This window comes from Lissotriton helveticus, chromosome 3_1 (genome assembly GCF_964261635.1).
Source record: "Lissotriton helveticus chromosome 3_1, aLisHel1.1, whole genome shotgun sequence".
NCBI lineage: Eukaryota > Metazoa > Chordata > Amphibia > Caudata > Salamandridae > Lissotriton > Lissotriton helveticus.
Genome location: NC_136061.1, coordinates 1927303834 through 1927321833, shown reverse-complemented (window position 1 = coordinate 1927321833; position 18000 = coordinate 1927303834). Strand labels below are relative to the sequence as shown.

At 45.7% G+C, this 18000-nt stretch overlaps 1 protein-coding gene across 3 annotated transcripts in view; it reads right to left on the bottom strand.

The window, feature by feature from the left end:
• Nucleotides 1-18000, bottom strand: part of BLM (BLM RecQ like helicase) — a 526815-nt gene that overhangs the window by 76334 nt on the left and 432481 nt on the right. For all 3 annotated transcript variants that reach the window (XM_078682948.1, XM_078682946.1, XM_078682947.1), the window contains one exon: nt 10649-10848. In XM_078682948.1, the coding sequence (XP_078539074.1) occupies nt 10649-10848 (200 nt within the window). The remainder of the gene's footprint in view (nt 1-10648; nt 10849-18000) is intronic.

Here is an 18000-nt window from a genome sequence, read left to right as displayed (position 1 = left end):
AAAGTTTCTCCACCACTAAAGAAGTCCAGTGGCTCCTCTCTAATAGTTCACGTCACCTGCAACTTCTGCTTTATCATCTAGAACAGAGGTTCTCAACCTTTTGACTTCCGTAGACCCCCTAAAACATCCACTAAAACATTATTGGAATCAAGGGATAAAATATTTAATCCACAAACAAATATGGTTGAAGCTTTTCTAAATTCAACTGAGATTGAGACCACCCAATTTGACAAGCACTTGCACTGCTTTCATGAATCAATATACCAACTTAAATTGTGGCCTCCAATTTAAAAGTCCTTCATTTTTACAGAACATTTAAAAAACAAATTCAATTTTACATGTTGCGTCTTTAATTATATAAACGTATTAATCTGTTAATATTATTTAATTGTCTCAGCAGTCGTGGATCCTCTGAGTAGGTGTTGTGGACCCTCAGAGGTCCCTGGGCCACAGGCTAAGAACCACTGACCAACAAAACTGAAAACACAAGCACTCCAGCACGTTTATCGGAAAAGCAAATAATTCCAGTGCCTACCGTAATACAAGTGTAACCTCCATCAAGTTGCAGATAAGAAAATACCAGCAGAAGCCAAGACACCAAGCCTTCTGGTGTTTAAATTCCTAGGAATTAGAACTCCCCCTTCCCATAGAATTCAGTCAGCTCCATCTCTTCCATACTTAAGAAAGAAACTGAAGAGCCCCTGCTTTACCCAACACCTCACCCACATGAAAAATCCCTTCAATGTGATGCCCTATATATTTCAGCCTGTGCCTCCTCATTCTGAAATCTCCCACGGCTCCCTAAAAGCTTCATGAATTGGGTCGGGCAGCTGTAATGTACACCAACTGCCAGAATCCAGCTGAGCATCCTTCTCTCAAACCCCATTTCAACTGGCAGGCGTGCCCGCTCTCCCCATAATTACATGCCTTACCTTAGGAAACCCAGGTGTGTGCAGAAAGGCATTTACACGCACAGAAAGGGCTGAACTTCATCCCTCGTAATCATATATCCCTATATGCGGATGGCCTTAACATATATTTGCACGACCCTGTCCAGAATTTAAGCCCGATCATCAGGTAGTTCTCCTTATTCAAAACCCTATCAGGAATAACCATTAAATGGAATAAGAAGACATTTCTAGCATTGGCAGGACAGCCATCAAGGCAGTACCAGTCAAAGCACTGTAAATTTGCCGTACGGCAAAGTCAATATTAGATAGCATTACTGCAAACCTACAAACTTTTTTTTCCTTCTCAAAAAGAAATTCCCAAAGCAGTAATTTATTTTTCGAAAAAAAAAGAAGAACAGTGCCCCACTCGCCATGGGAGTTTCCTTCCATGGTGAGAGTGAGCCCTTTTTAATGTCCCTTACCACTAGGTTTTTCCTGGCGGGTGACAGACACTGAAAAACGGCTATGTGTCTGCCCATCTAAATTAGGTGGGCAGGCATACAGCCAACCCTCAAATGGACCTTACTTTGTTGGGCCTTCAGAGAAGTTTGACTATGGCAGACCATCATCAAATTCTGGTCCGCCCATATTTAAATTGGGGGCGGACCATTATGTTGGTGGGAGGGTACTACTTAGCTGTTACAGAAATCAGGCCTTTAGTGACCAAACATTACAATATAATGCAGAATAAGGCCCCATCTGCTATTACTAACACCACATCATAATGGGAAATAAACATAGATGTAGCAAATACATGTAAGGAATGGGCATACTGGTGTTGGGAGACGGGACGCTATCTCCCAATGGTAGGGTGTGCCTCATCCATTTTAAACTTCTGCTCCAGTTATATTGCTGATCAAGTTCTATTAATCTAGATTTAGTTCCTTGTGGCCACTGTTCTGTCACTTGACAAAAAGGCCGGATGGCCTGCATCTGGGGCAGGGACAGGGCCCCCACTGTAACGTGATGGTTGACTGACATGACTTCCGTAATGAACCACTAGAGCTATACTATTCCCCTTTGCCCCACCACAACAGACCAAAAGATTTACGGGCCTATTACAGCCATTTTCTGGCCACAGCCACATGGATAGGGGGAGGTGGGGAGTTGAGGGTGAATTATACTGCGGCAGGGGATGGCAGGAGGGTGCGTTGTGTTTGCAAGTGACATGGTGTCATTGTCATGCAAGACTTCAATGCCTAAATCCCAGACTGAAACAAAGTATTTAACGTTATTTTTGGAAATGGGGGCTTTTCTGCATGAGATTTATTGCAGCTCCCAATGTGTCATTGCGTTGTTCACTTGCAGTTTTATGATTGTTTAAAGCTTCTTGCTGCATTGAATCGGTTTGCTAATTTTCATGACACTAGTAGTCCCGGAAACCACAGGGCTTAGGGATGTACCTTTCCTCCAAAATCAACATACATTCAAATTTGGCAAGTGAAATCAGTATTCCAGGGAAATAACGAACCTAGTATGGTATATATGAATAATATCTTCTCCTCAAGGATTTGCAGAATTTACTTGTGAAGAAAATCCTACCACCTGCTCATTAGAAATGTTTTTGCTGAATGTAATACGTTTCCGTCACATGATTAAGCTTTATTGACTTGTACTGCAAAACTGATGAAGTATCTGTCTCTCGGATTTTAGGTCTGTGCTCCAACTGTCTATTTTCTAGTAAGAGAGCTGGTCAGCTGAAATGACAATTTTCTTTGATCTTTGACTGTGCTGCTTGCTATTTTGTATCAAACACTAGGTCGACCAATAGTCCTCCTAACATTTTGTATTTTATTTCGAACAGATGACGCATGTCGCAGCGGGAAACACCTCAACAGAAGGGAGGCCGCGGAATGCTGGACCGAGCTCCACACAACAAATTGAGGCGCCAGAGGTAAGAGTCAATTTCTCCAGTGGAATTGGGGTGGTGAACGGCCCAGCGCAAGACTCATAAAATTAGACAAACATATGAGGGCGTCTGAACAGGCTCCCCACTAGCAATCTCTCTCTTAGGCAGACAAACAAGCCAGATCAATTGGAAGACTCTCACAGAACCTTTTCAGCAAGGGGGCTTTGAGGCACCGGACCCTGAACTTTACTACCTGTGTACCCTGGCACAATCTGGTCATTATTGGCTTCACTCTGTCCCTTTCCTTTCACACTTAACTGTTTAAACAGATGCAGTAAGCCCACTGCGCCTAGAGGCATTGACTGGAGCACTTCTTCCAAATTACATTCTCAACATGGCAAAAGCAACATGCATTTCAGAGCCTGGAGTGAGCTGGCTAAGGGAGTGGGTGTGGAGGTCTTTTATTCACCCTCTATGCTCCTTCGCCACCACCCACTGATTCCAACGACGCAAGATACAAAAGTTATTTCTCGACTGGCTAGTCAGGGAATAAAGATATGTGGGAGTTTATATAAAAATAAGTGCCTCATATCTATAGATACTTTCACCGAAATGACTATGTTCCTTACTTGGTATCTTCCTATATTATAGACTGAGGGGGATGCTAAGAGCCATCACTCTTGATTGACCCTCTTCGCAGCTTCCTTCACCAAACAACTGATTTCAAACTAGTACTGAGCAGATCCGGATGTCTGTTAACATCATAAGATCAGACTGGGGGGGTGGAGGAGTTGGGCTTAGGCACATAAGGAAGTTCTACTATGCCCAAACCAACATGATTTCCTCAAGTAGCAGGTTGCGCATTATCTATTTTAAATTCTTGCAGCAGGCATAGTACATCCTCAAGTCGCTACACAGATATGACCCGTGGGATGATTATAATAGCGCCACTGGAGGCTTACTGGAGGGAGGTACTCAGAACATTATAAAAAAGGATTGAGTTGAACTACTCCCGAGTGACCTGAGAGAAGCCTTCCAGGATGGGTGTGGGAACTAAAAGTATTCTTCAGACGGTACACTGCTATAGCACTACTAATGGCAAAGTGACTTGTAGAATGCTGCTGGGGCAGTGGAAGTTTGCCCAAATACTAGGAATAAATGGACTCCTTAATATATTATCAGGAACAAAGTGAAAATCTATACTATATTAATACGGCCTTCCGGTCCCAAGGACATTTGGAGCCCTTATAAAATGATCTGCTATATTCTAATTCGTGAAGTGTCAGGAAACGGGATGATTTGATCAAGTGTCGACTGATCAGACATATTAGAAGATGACTGGAGGTTTTACTGAACTGGATAATGCCAAAGGTTACAATGGAAGCATGTAATCACGCCTTAACGATCTGGTATTACATTGAGTTGATCAGACATACATTGAAGTGGGTCTCATGCTGACAAGATTCCTTATTCCTGCAATGATCCCTAGAGGTCAGACTGGATTCGGACTTGCTGGAGCTGTACCCCTGCATGTCAGTAGGTGGCGTCATTGGGCTCTGCTTCAGCATCGTCGTCACTGAAAACGACATGCACAGTACCTATATAGGCGCCATGCCGGCAAGCTGACGCCGTTATTTTAGTGACTTACCACATCAGAAGTGCGTAGCTACAATGAGAACTAACCACTGGTCTGAAATACTAAGTCCCTAAGAAGTGTGCCCCTTAATACTGCAATCAGCTCACAGAGCAGGGAGGATGGGAAGGTCGGTGAGGAATCTGCAGCTACGGTCTTTACCAGATAAGGCACTACTGAAGGTAACTAACGTGTTCCTCTGATAGAGACTTTTAGTTGCAGATTCCATACCTTTGAGTGGATACCCAAGCAATGCCTCCCAAGAGGTGGGTCTGCGAAGCCAAGCTAAAGCAGAACGTCCTGCAGGACTGAATGGGCGAAGTGCCAGTCGCGACAGACTTGACTGTCTAGACAGTAGTGTTTCGTAAACGTGTGCAGAGATGTCCAGGAAGGGCGACTCCACAGGATAACACTGTAGTGGTAGCCTTAGCTCTGGTGGAATGAGCAAGAAAACCATCAGGGGTTGCTTCTCGGGCAATGCATAACAGATCTTGATGCAGAGCACTATCCATCTTGAGATGGTGTGTTCCTACACAGCCTTCTCTTTCTTAGCTGTTACATACCTCACAAAGAGTGGATCATCCACCCGGAACTCTTTTGTACGATCAAGGTAAAACAACAAAATTCTTTTTGGGTCCAGATGGTGGAATCTCTCCTCTTTGGAGGAGAAAGGCAGCACGAAAAAGGTAGGCAGGGAGATGTTCTGGCCTACATGGATGGGAGTCAAAACCTTTGGAAGGAAGGAGGCATATTTCTGGAGGACCAGCTTATCCAGGTAGAGGGTTCGCTGAGATTGCCTGCAACTCGCTGACCCTCCTGGCTGATGTTATAGGCACTAGAAAGGCAGTTTTGATGGCTAATATCCTAAGAGGGCAATTGTGCAGAGGCTCAAAGGGTGCAAACATAAACAAGATACGAACAAGATCGAGATCCCTATGGAGCATGATGAATGGCCTTGGGGGATATATGCTGCAAGCCTTCAGGAGTTTGGGAGTATGGCTGAAAGCTGTCAACTGTCATCGCTCAGTCACCACGCATGAAGGTGAAGAGTGGGCAGGCTTGGGCGCAGAACCCTCCCCTGCTGCTATGACAGAAGATGCCCTCGAAGAGGAAGCCTGATCGGATGACCGATGGTCATGCTCAACAGTTCAGGATACCAGACTCTCCGTGCCTAATCAGGAGCTACAAGAAGACCTTGTGTCCGGTCCTCCTTGATCTTCTTGAGAACTCTGGGCAGAAGTTGTATTGGCGGAAAGACGTACAGGAGGTCAGAGTTCCGCTCAAGGTGAAAAGCATCTCTGCCTGAGAGCTGCCTTGGAAACTCCAGCTCACAAAACGGCAGACACTGCAAGTCCTCAGTGGTGGCGAACAGATTAACCAAGGCTCTCCATACTGCTTAACGAGGCCTTACACCACCTCAGGATGGAGATGTCATTCATGATCGGCTATGCATCTTTTGTTGATTTTGTCTGCCCTGACATTCAGACAGCCTACCAGGGGTTTCGCCACTAAGGAAATGCCCTGGTGTTCCAGTAATGTTCTGAGACACAGGGCCTCTTGACAAAGGTTTCATGACACCACCCTACTCTGTTTGCTGCAGTACCACATGGCGGTGATGTTGTCTGTAAACACCTGCACCAGCCTTCACTTGATCAACGGAGGAAAGGCTTTCAATGCCAAGCAAATCACCCAAAGCTCCAACATGTTGATGTGCAGCCCGGACTCTGCCAGAGACCAGAGTCCTCTGTTCTCCACCTCTCCCAGATGGCTGCCCCATCCAAGAAGTGAGGCATCTGTCACCGCATTCAGCTCTGACTGGGGAAGGGAGAGGGGTCTGCCACTGATCCAATCGCAGTCCATCAGCCACCACTAGTGATCTTCTGGAGTTCCCTTCGAGATCAGGACCATGTTGGATAGATTCCCCTGGGATTTCAGGTCCCACTGCAGAACCCACATATGCCAACAGGCATGAGTTACGAGCAGGATGCCATTTAATTTGATTGAGAAAGCGCAGGACTAGGATAGCAAGAAGGCCTCTTTCCTCCTTGGGCACCAGAAAGTAGCAGGGTTGCTAACCACAACCTACATCTGATGCCAGTACTCTCTCCATTGCTCCCTTGGCCAAAAGAGACAGCACTTCCTGACAGAGCAAGGAGAAATGATCCTCAGTCTGCTGGTGATAAGTGGGAGGCATGGGTAGAGGGGTAGTCACAAAGGGGAGGGAGCAGCCCCATTGGACGATCTGCAAAACTCAATGGTCTGATGTTCTTGTGACTAGCGGGATACTGTATTGTTGAATTGAGTTATACCGGGAGGATGTATCCCCCCCCACCCTCTTCGTATCTGAAGAGATCTCTCAACCCTTCATGGTCTACACAAGAAGAACCGGTTTGACGTGTTTATCATGGGGAGGGTAAATGGCCTGTTCAGTTGATCTATAGGACCCGCATACTCTGCTACGAAAAGACTGGGAAGCCTATTGGCTGTGGTGGCTGGGAGGGTATGGACGCAGTTGGGGCCCCCTTCCATGGCAATGAAAGGAGCGGATTGGGGATGACGAGGTGCAATAGACAAGCCCAGCGCCTGACCTTAGCCATGCTGTCCTCAAAGCGCTCCATCACGGAGTCCTCCTTCTCTCCATAAAGATGAGAGCCATCAAAGGGTATGCCTATACGAGAGGCTCGGACATCCCCTGAAAAGTCAATGGTTTTCAGCCAGGCGTGCACTGCAATGCCATCGACGATTAAATTGCTCTTCCATCGAGTCCATTATGTCCAGTCCACATCGTATGGTGAACTTTTCTACTTCTACACCGTCAGCAGTAGCTTCGAAGAGTATGGCTCGGACCTCCTCCTAGACCATAGGCAGCACTTGCACAACTGACTCACATATCATATAGTAATATTGGCCCAAATCGCAACGCAGTGTTTACCAACCACAGTGCAAGGCTGGTGGACGAGAACATTCTCTTGCTGAAGGTATCCAGCCTCTTGGATTCCCTTTCCGGTGGAGTGGTAGAGAACGCAATGTGCTTTATCCTAGAGGTGGAGGCATGGACCACGAACCTCTCCATGGTAGAGTACTGAGTAAGAAAACGGGTATCTCCTGGAGTGGGGCAATGGTGGCAGGCAATTGTCTTATGCACAGAAGCCCCTGTGCATGGTTTAAACCATGCCCAGTGTAGGACATCAGTAATGGCTTCATTAAAGGGGAGTCAGGGTTTGGAAGGAGCAACTCTCGGCTGAAGCATGTCTTGTCAAGACATTTGAATTGACGGCCACTGAGAGTGGCTGACGGTCAAATACATCAACTACCTTATGTACCACCATAGATAAAGAGACTCCCTCCTCCGTAGCTATGGTAGGAGGGAGAAACCAATGCCAGTGTCAGGTCAGGTCGGGGCTGTCTAACCCACTGGCCTCTGGCAGTTCCTTATACCAGTTGTTCTCATTGTCATCTGGTAGATGCTGGTATACATAAAGGTTCTCATAATCCTCCAATTTGTTTCGCTCTTCAGGCCTGTCAAATCCAAAAGGCACTCGCTCCGATCCAAAGAGCATGGCCCTGGTTGGCTAGAGCCTAGGCAGGAACCAAGGAAAGTCTCGGTCTCGCTGGCAGCTCAGCTCCAGATCGAACAAGGGATCAAAGGGGCCCAAGTGGTGCAGAGGGCAAACCCGTCAGCAAAGATTAATAGGGGTCCCCCCCCATGCCTGTGGAGCCTGGAGGCACTCCAGAGGGGCTGGGCCACCCAAATATGAGGTGCATAGCCTTATAAAATTCTTTACGCTGAGCGGGAGCTACTCCAGCTCCAGGAAAGTCAGGAAAGCGCAGAGAGGACATTGACTCAGGCTCTGCCGAAGTGCGAGGCTTGGAGTGTTGACCCTCCCAGGCCTCGTTAAAGGACCTCTTTGACTTCGTGTGCTTGTAGGACTAACTCAACGACTTTGAGTATGACAACGATCGCGGGTGCACCTCCACGAACGTTCTACAACCTTCCCCTGAACTGGAATTTTGAGTGTTGCTGGGTCGTCAGGCAATGAGGAGCTTAAGGGATCGCTTCCACAGGTCCTTAGGATGCATGGCACAGAAGTCCTAGCAGGTCTTGGAGTCGTGGTCCCTCTACATGTACCATAAACACAGAAAATGTGGGGCTGTCACAGGCATATGCCTGTGAGAGGCTCCAAATGATTTGAAACTAGACAGTTTTTAAGGGCTCCTGTCACACCAGAAGAGAAAATCTCTCAAAAACATGCTGAGCAAAAGTTGAGAAAAAAGCCAGTCAAAAAATGACTGCGGGTAGTTTAGTCCGGATCAGCTCTATCTGGCATGGAAAGGAAAGAAAGGACGTCAGTGCACCAGCATGACGCCTATATAGCTACTCTGCACAACATTTCTGGCACAGATGCTGTTGTCTCGGAGGCGAACAACACTTCTACCCCGACCCAGTCTGATACCTGGGGAATATTTTAAGGTAAAGCAATCTGCGGCTAGAAGTCTCTATCAGATTAGGGATGAAAGGAAGGAGTGCCGTGGCCCAGAGCACAGTCCCTAGAAGAATGGATGTGTGAAAGAAAGGGACATTCTGAACGAGTTGACCGGCCCCTCCACGAGCCCATCTGGGTGTTAAATGAAGGTTTGTTGAACACACGGGCTATTGGAGTATGAGTGCGCAATACTCCCCCTTCCTTCCTTCACAATATCAGTTAGAAGAATTATAACCAAGGGAACCCCTACCCCTTATTCAGTTTCCTTTCCTACATCGCTTTATGAGATGTAATGCAGGCAGACCATTTCCCTCTAGCAGAGTGAGTGGATCATAAGGCATTGTGATGAGAAATGGGCAGTCTAAACACAGTGATCCCCGACAATTAGGAACTCCTGTCCCAAATCGGTAAGTGCCCATTCAAATATTTAAAAGAGTGGGCGGGACTCACTAATCACGACGAGAAGAAATCATTTCCAGTATGCGTTACCTTCAACATAAATAGATTAACTAATTTGCAGAAGAAGCTGAAAGACATTAAGGATAGAAAAGGTGCCAAACAGTGGCCGCTCTTTACGCAATGGTAGGAGAAGGCACAGAAACGAAAACATGAATCCCAATTCCTAAGTATAAAAAATATTTAGGAGGAACAAATTTGTTACATAGAAACAGTTAGGTCATGTATTTCCCCAACTCACAGAACCACAAGAAAAAGAGGGTGAGAAGAGAAAGAGAGCAAGGACCCAAGGGAGGAGGAGCTGTTGAATATGTGACTCATGCTCGTTGATGGAGCTGGGATGCAGCTGGTAATGCACCCAGAAGCTAAGTACTGCATGCAGGCCTGCAGGAGCACAAGAAGGCAGTTATTGTAGGAAGAGCTCCAAAGGAACAGCGGTCAGATTTTGAAGCCTGGAAATAGCAGCATGAAAAAAACACCACTGGTAAGCCAATAAAGAATCAAGGCTTCAGCAGTGGAACATAACTCCAAAGAATGTTTGTTTCTAAGTAAACAGATGATAGGAAGATGATTTCACCAAATGCGCAAAGGGAGATTTGCAGATGTGATGAAATCTGGTTCTTACCACTTAAAGTAAGATGTATCTTCACCATGCCTATTTAAAACCCACCTCATTGAGAGTGCAGTAGTGGCATGAAATCTTCAATAAACTGTCCATGAGGTAACAGAGGAGGTAAGATGAATCAATAAGGAATCTCCAAAGATGGCAAGATAACTCCAACTTTAAAGAATGTAAATACTCTGGTCATGGAGCACTAGAGGGATTAGGAACACACATGTACACATATCTTAAAGGAGGGCTGTATGACATATCTAGACCAATAAGAACCAATAACAAAAATATTGGATACGGTGCAACCCCTACATAAAAAATATGTTACTACTGTTTTTGCCTACAGATCATATACCTAACTCCATTACTTATTGTATTAATTAACTTGACATCTAGTGCTTAGGTCGATGTAATGGGTACAATATTGTTGTAATGCTATATAATGCAGGCAATATAGTGGGAGTGCACCTAAAGAAGTCCCAACCTGCACATGTTTTAGTCTCAGAAACGCCATGCCTGTGGGTGTATCATAGGAACGTTCTCCCTGCAAACATGTAGAAGTTTGAAAAAACACATTAAAGAGATACTAAGAATTCCACACATAAGTAAGGGAGTGAAGGGCCACAGATATACATATGAAAATTGCATAAAAACACAGAATACCTTTAGGAAACCATTGAGCACAGCTTGAGCCTTTTCTCCAGTGGTGACGTAAGCGACTGCCTGATCATTGGCTGTGATGTACAACTCTTCGTCCAAAATGCGGTCCAGCACCAACTTCCGGAAAAATCTCTCTGCATTGTGTCGTGTGTAGGCAGCACCATGCCCAAATATTCCCGTCTGAATCTTTGCACTCTTGCCACCTGTTCACAATATGGAATAGACTCAATGCTGAACACTCTTAATAAAAAACCAAATATACAGCACACAAGACACATTTACACTACTGTCAACGCCTATCGAGACGGAAGGGGCTGCAGCTCAGCTGCTCTGGCTGTGCACGCACATCAACCTGCCAGTAGGCGTTGCACACTGTAGCTGTGTTCTTTTTGTCTAGACCTCCGATAAATGCATCACTTTGCACCACTTTGCTGGCAACATCATAGTACTGGCTGAGAAGAATCTACAAGAAGATATTTATCTACCCCGCTCGCTTGTACACATTTCCTTTGTTCAAAATGGCTGGGGCCATAAAACTGTAGCAATAAATCCCCTCCTGTACCTCCGATGCCCACGAGGCTCCCCGGATTGACTCCTCCACACAAGACCACCAAAATAGAGATAAGACACCCTCCCAGCAAGTTAGGAACTGGGCTTGCTCAAATAGAAACTGAATCTGCCCTTCCCTGTTCCTAAAGCAACAGCAACTAACAGAGGACTATCATAGTTTGGCGGCCATGTTAGTCTGGTCTCTCTCTCTCCTATCGTCTCTATCTCCCCTATTTGGCGGCCATTTTAGACTGGTCTCTCTCTCTCTTTGGCGGTCTCTCTCTTTGGCAGCCATCATGAACTAGTCTTTTTCAATATATGATCATACCCTAAGAACTGGCCTCTTTAGACTAATCTCAACTACCGAGTGTCTGCCTTTCATTGCAGTATTATACTTCTGCCTTTTATTGCAGTATTATACTTCTACTTGTACTTAATGCACCGATCGCTACCTCAGACATCTCTGGCTGCTCACTAGTGTCATTTTTGACTCATGTTGCTTTTTGTTTGCATCTGTATTTTGGTCCGATATATCATTAGTATTATACTTCTATTTGTATACTGTACATTTCTATAAGCTGCACCCATTTCACTTTGTATTCTTGTATTGCACTGATCGCTACCTCATATATTTCTGTACATTTTTTGTAAGCTGCACCCATTTCACTTTTTTATTCCTGGACTGCACCAATTGCTACCTCTCATATTTTGGTTAGAGTGTCTGCCTTTATTGCAGTATTATACTTTTACTGGTACCTTGGATATTTTTAACCTGCACCTAATTCACTTTGCACCGATCGCTACCTCATATATTTCTGGCTGCTCATTAGTGTCACTTGACGCATTAACTTGCTGTTGGCATCTGTATTTTGTTCCAGTATTTCATCAGTATTATACTCATATCTGGTTATTGTATATCTGTGTATGCTGCGCCCATTTCACTTTTTATTCCTGTAATGCACTTATTTGCTACCACATATATTTTGATCTCTCACTAGTGTCTCTTTTGACCCATGTAACTTTTTGTCTGCATTTATCTGTGCTCTTGTATATCTCTTCTGTTCACTCTCCCACACCCACCTTTACGCCATCCTAACATGGATCACAGCGGCAAGCACACATATAAAATAAACTACCCACCCGCACTCACCAAAAAAGCCGCTAAACGCTTTAAACACAACTTCCTGAGGTCCCACCCTGAAACACCCTTTGCCGACACCTACTTCTCACCAGTAAATGGATCCTTGAACACCGATATCATCTTCCACACCGCACGCAGAGCACAATGGAGAAAAGCGTTCCTTACCTTACTCAACGTCTCCACCATCAGGAAATCCGCTCATGGACTAACACTCTCCATCGCACCATGCCAACTCTTCCCAGGCAGAACAGCCATTACTATCTACAATAATGGGATTGTCCTAATTCAATCCACAGACAGGAACCTGGAACTACTCGACAACCTGTTCCCCACTTTCAAAGAGCACCTCTCTAACCGTCGGACCTCCACACATACTCCAATCCAACTGAACCAGAACTCCACACTTCCAACTAACGTCGCAGAACGACCCACCGCTTCTGACCCTCACAACGCGACTCTATCCCATCCCAACTCCCCACCCACTTTCTCCACCCCCGCCACTCCCTGCACTCCCGCCTCTCCTAGCTCCCCCTCCTGCCTTGACCTCTCTCCCCCCACTCCCTGCTCTCTCGCCTCTCTTGGCCCCCACTCCTCCCTCAACATCTCTCCCCCCACTCTTTGCACTCAACCCACTCCTGACATACACCCCTCCCTCAACATCTCCCCCCACTCCCGCCACTCCTAGCCTTCACTCCTCCCTCAACAGCTCCCCCCATTCTCTGCACTCAACCTATTCCTGACCTACACCCCTCCCTCAACATCTCCCCCCCCACTCCCTGCACTCCCGCCACTCCTAGCCTTCACTCCTGCACTCCCTGCACGCCTAGCCTTCACTCCTCCCTTAATCGTTCCCCCCCCACTCTTTGCACTCCCGCCACTCCTGGCCCCCACTCCTCCCTCAACATCTCCCCCCCACTCTCACTCCCTTTTACTACACTTGCACCCCCACAATGACCAGTCTCCACACGTCTCGCAATTGCCTCACCCCTCCTGTCATTGATTACCCTTCCAATAACACCAACCCCATACCCAACTGTACGCTGGACACAATCATGACCAACCTCCTCCAAGTGAAAGAAGAACTTCACACGCTCAAAGAGTTACTCCTCACGCACCCCAGGCACCCCCCTCTCACCACCACTTCTCAACGAATCAACAACTCCCCCTCACATCCTATTCACCCCTTACATGGGACCTCTATCCCCTCTCGCAATACCTCCAACCGCCCCCAGCGCGCTATCAAGACTCTCTCGGACCTCGACATACACACCCTACTCAATACATATGTCCCGGCAACCCAAAACATCTTAGCCACCACACACCTGTCCATTCCTACGATTCTCTCCAACCCTATCAGGCACCCCACGCATAGCAACAGAGGCTCCGTTCCCAACAACCTCACTAAAGTCCCTCTCACTATAGACCCCTCCACCTCCCCTTGCACCCCCAGACTCAAATGCACACTTCTCAACTGTAGATCGGCCCAAAAACACTCGTCGGAGGTCGCTGACCTCATCATGTCTATGAACCTGGACCTGGCCATACTAACTGAAACATGGTTAACTGAATCCTCCAATCCTATCATGGATATCCTAGTCCCCCCCCCAACTACTGCATCACTAGACTTGACAGGTCTAACAAGACAGGTGGCGGAATCGCATGCATTTACAAGAGCAACCTCTCAATTAATAAAGTCACCGCCCCTTCTCTTACCTCCTGTGAATACTTCTGCCTTGATGTCATCAGTGAGAACAAACCTGTATGTTCACTACACATCATATACCACCCTCCGGGGGACAACCTCGTCTTCTCCCAACAACTCATGGACACAATGTCAGTCAACTCAGGACGGCAAAACACACAAATTTACCTTGGCGACTACAATCTCCATTGGAATGACTGCAGTGACGCAGTAGTTAATAGCCTCAAAAATTTCCTTAACGCTTCTGACCTCACTCAAATATGCAACTCCCCGACACATGACAAAGGCTCTATCCTCGACCTTGTCATCTCCAAAGAAGGCACCATTCAACTTGACTCAATCCAACCTTGTGACTGGTCAGACCACCATATTATCACATTCCTCATCAAGGAAAAAGTTAAACGCATCCCGGTGCAATACTCCATGCCCAAAGTTTGGAAAAGAGACCTGAGGAAACTCAATCCAAACTCTCTACCCCCCAAACAGCTGCAATCTCCTACTCCCCCCTACCGACGTTACTGACGTTCAGTACCTAACTGACCACTATCTCAACTCCATGGCCTCAATAATCAATGAGGCCGCTCCAATCCAACTGAAAAGAGTATCCACCAAGATATCCAACCCCTGGTACAACGGGAGTCTCAATGAAGACAGATGGGCTATGTGAACGGCAGAGCGCACCTGGAGATCAGCTCCCTCGACATTGCACCTAAAAACTCTGAGGAAAAAGAGAAACGCATACTTCAGGAAAATAAAACGCTCAAAGTCAGCGTTCTTCAGACTCCAGCTAGACCAAGCAAAAAACCGTCCAAGTAAACTGTTCGAGCTAATCCGATCTCAATCTAAGGAACAACCCCCAGCTGTCGACATGATGAGCATTACTCCTTCCTGTGAAGATTTCTCGGCTTTCTTTAACAAAAAAACTGACAATATAAGGAGCGACCTCCTCAAGAACGCAAGCCTTTACTCAATACCCAACTGCATAACACCCAATAAACTAAAAAACAAGGCGACATGGTCATCCTTTGACACCTACTCTGAAGAAGAAATTGACAGAATACTCAGCACCTTAAAACCATCCAATCACCTCACTGATCCTCTTCCTGCTAACGCCGTAAAAGACTTCATCCCTTTTCTCCTCCCACTCTGGACTAAAATTATCAATAGCTCACTTCAACAAGGAACCATCCCTGACTCCCTCAAAGTTGGACAAGTTACACCTTTACTGAAGAAACCAACAGCCGACCCCACTGATCTAAGCAATTACCGTCCGATTACCAACATTCCCACTCTCGCCAAACTTTTAGAAAAATGCGTCCAACTACAACTGACAAAGCACATAGAACAGTTTGATCTCCTCAACCCACATCAATCAGGCTTCCGAGCAGGGCACAGCACTGAAACAGCTATGACTCACATAATTGACGACGCCCTCCAAATTTTAGATCAAAATGATACCTGCCTCCTCATCCTTCTTGATCTCTCTTCAGCATTCGACACAGTGAAACATGAGAACTTACTTGAACTCTTAAACACAAGAATGGGCTTCTCTGGGACTGTTCTTCGTTGGTTCACTTCCTTTCTACACAACCGGTCTCAAAAATTCAAGAGCAAAAACTTGATGTCTTCCCCAGTACCGGTATCGTTAGGTGTCCCTCAAGGATCCTGCCTATCCCCTACTTTGTTCAACCTAGTTATGGAACCTCTCACCACCCTGCTACAAGCATCCAATGTACACTTTCACATGTATGCCGATGACACTCAACTATATCTCAAGTTACAATCCCCCAAAGACATCCTGAGTCTGAACTCAACGATCAGATGCACCCAATCTTGGCTGGCCGATAACCACCTCAAACTCAATGCTATGAAAAATGAGTTCCTCCTAATCTCACCTCCCACGAAAATATCTTCCGCAGAAACATGGCTTAAGCACCTAACAGCACTCAATGTCCAACCGACCATCGTGGATTCAGCAAAATCTTTAGGCATAACACTTGACACCAACCTCAACATGCAGCAGCATATCAGCAAGGCAACTAAGGGGGCGAACTTCCAAATAAATACCTTGAGGAAACTTAAACCCTTCCTCCCAGGAAAAGACTTCCAAACCGCAGTACAAGCACTAGTCATCCCTCGCATAGACTACGGCAGCGTGGCCCACTGCGGCCTCCCCCTAACTACAACTGCACCCCTCAGAGCGTCACTAAACGCGGCAGCAAGACTCATCACTGGATCAAAAAAACATTCGCATATCTCCCCTGACTTTAAATCCTTGAACTGGCTGCCTCTTGAAGCCAGAATACAGCTGAAAATTGCCTGCATGACGCACAAGGCTATACACCTGAAATCACCCGGCTACCTCACTCATAAGTTGACAATTTCCGGCGGGTCCAGAAGCACCAGAAGTACAAACAATCTTCTGCTGAAACCTCGAAGATTCCGGAAGGAAAAAACTTACAAACGCTCCTTCTCAGGAATGGCGCCTAGGATCTGGAACGCACTACCTCCTGAAACCAGACTCATCTCCTCCACTCTTCTTTTTAAGAAAGAAGTAAAAAATATCCTTATGGCTAAATACACTTGAACAACTACGTTTGATTTACAATGCGTCGATCAGTATTACCGGTCCGATTCCTATGCACATGTGTTTTTGCTTGTATTAGACTAAAGTGTATAGATTCTTGCTCCCTCATATCTGTATTATTTTCTATTTCTGTATTATCTACATTGTTTTGATGACCTACGTTCCAACTATGCCATGCTACCTCATACCTGTACTTAATGTAATAGTTTTACTATTTACATTAACTTGATGACCTACCTTCCTACTATTATCCCTTGTTTCCCTACCCTTCCACCTGCCTTTTGTAAAGCACTCTGTTATCTGCAAAGATCTTGTTCGCGCTATATAAAACTTTCAAAATAAAATAAATAAAATACTGATCATATCAACTAATTGGAAAGAAATGAACTAAGTGTTCAGAAGTGACCCTGATGATACTTGCTGGGGTAAGGTTGTGAAACAGTTTTCTTATTGTGTTTTCGATTCAAGCAGGTGCAACTGCTTGAAGTTTAGAGCCACTCTGAACCAAACCACTCAGAACTATTGCTTTATCCTAGAACTAGTTATACCTTTATGCATTTATTTCTCACTCTCTCTAGTGAGCAAATTTGGCAAGTTGATAGTACTCATTAATAGCACTTTATCCAGCATGAGCAAAGCACACTGCTACTGTCTTGTGATACAACCTAACAGTGTCACAGGAGATAGACAGAACAGGAGGTAGCTCACCCGATTTGGAGGCGGAGTTAGATCTTTGTATCATCTATGAGAAGCTGGTGAAATCCTACTCTAAATAATTAATCGTCCCATGAATGCCAGGAATAATTGTGGGATTTTTTACGAAAGTCCCAAATTTGATAATTCTTTACAAATCGCAAAATGCTGGAAGATCTGCCTTAGCTGCTTCCTGTCCTTTAAAAAAAAATCAAATTTATCATTGGAAAAATATGCCACATCTGGGCAAGGATGTTCAAGACATTGCCAACTTTGACTGAAAATGCCGCCATTTAACCCACCCTGCAACCTAGATTATCTGCTCTTTAACCTTCTCGGGCTCAACAGGGTTTTTTGAACATCTTTACCACATCGATAAGAAGCCAGCTTAGGATGGCCCATCAAACAAGCTGGAGCAGAATCGGGGTCCTATATTTCTTCTCTAAATGAGGCCTTCTGACCATACAAAATACAATATGGGGACTGACTTCTGGCCATATTTGGCTGTTCTTTAACATCATAGAGATAGAATTGTTGCACTACGAATGTCATGGGAAGATTGAAATTATTAGCTGCCCTTTCTAACCGCATGAAAGAAGGCCATGCCATTTGGAGCGGAATCTGGCTATCTAGGTGCCGTCTTCTCTCGCTCTCTTTGGATAAGATGTTGATGTAACGGGACG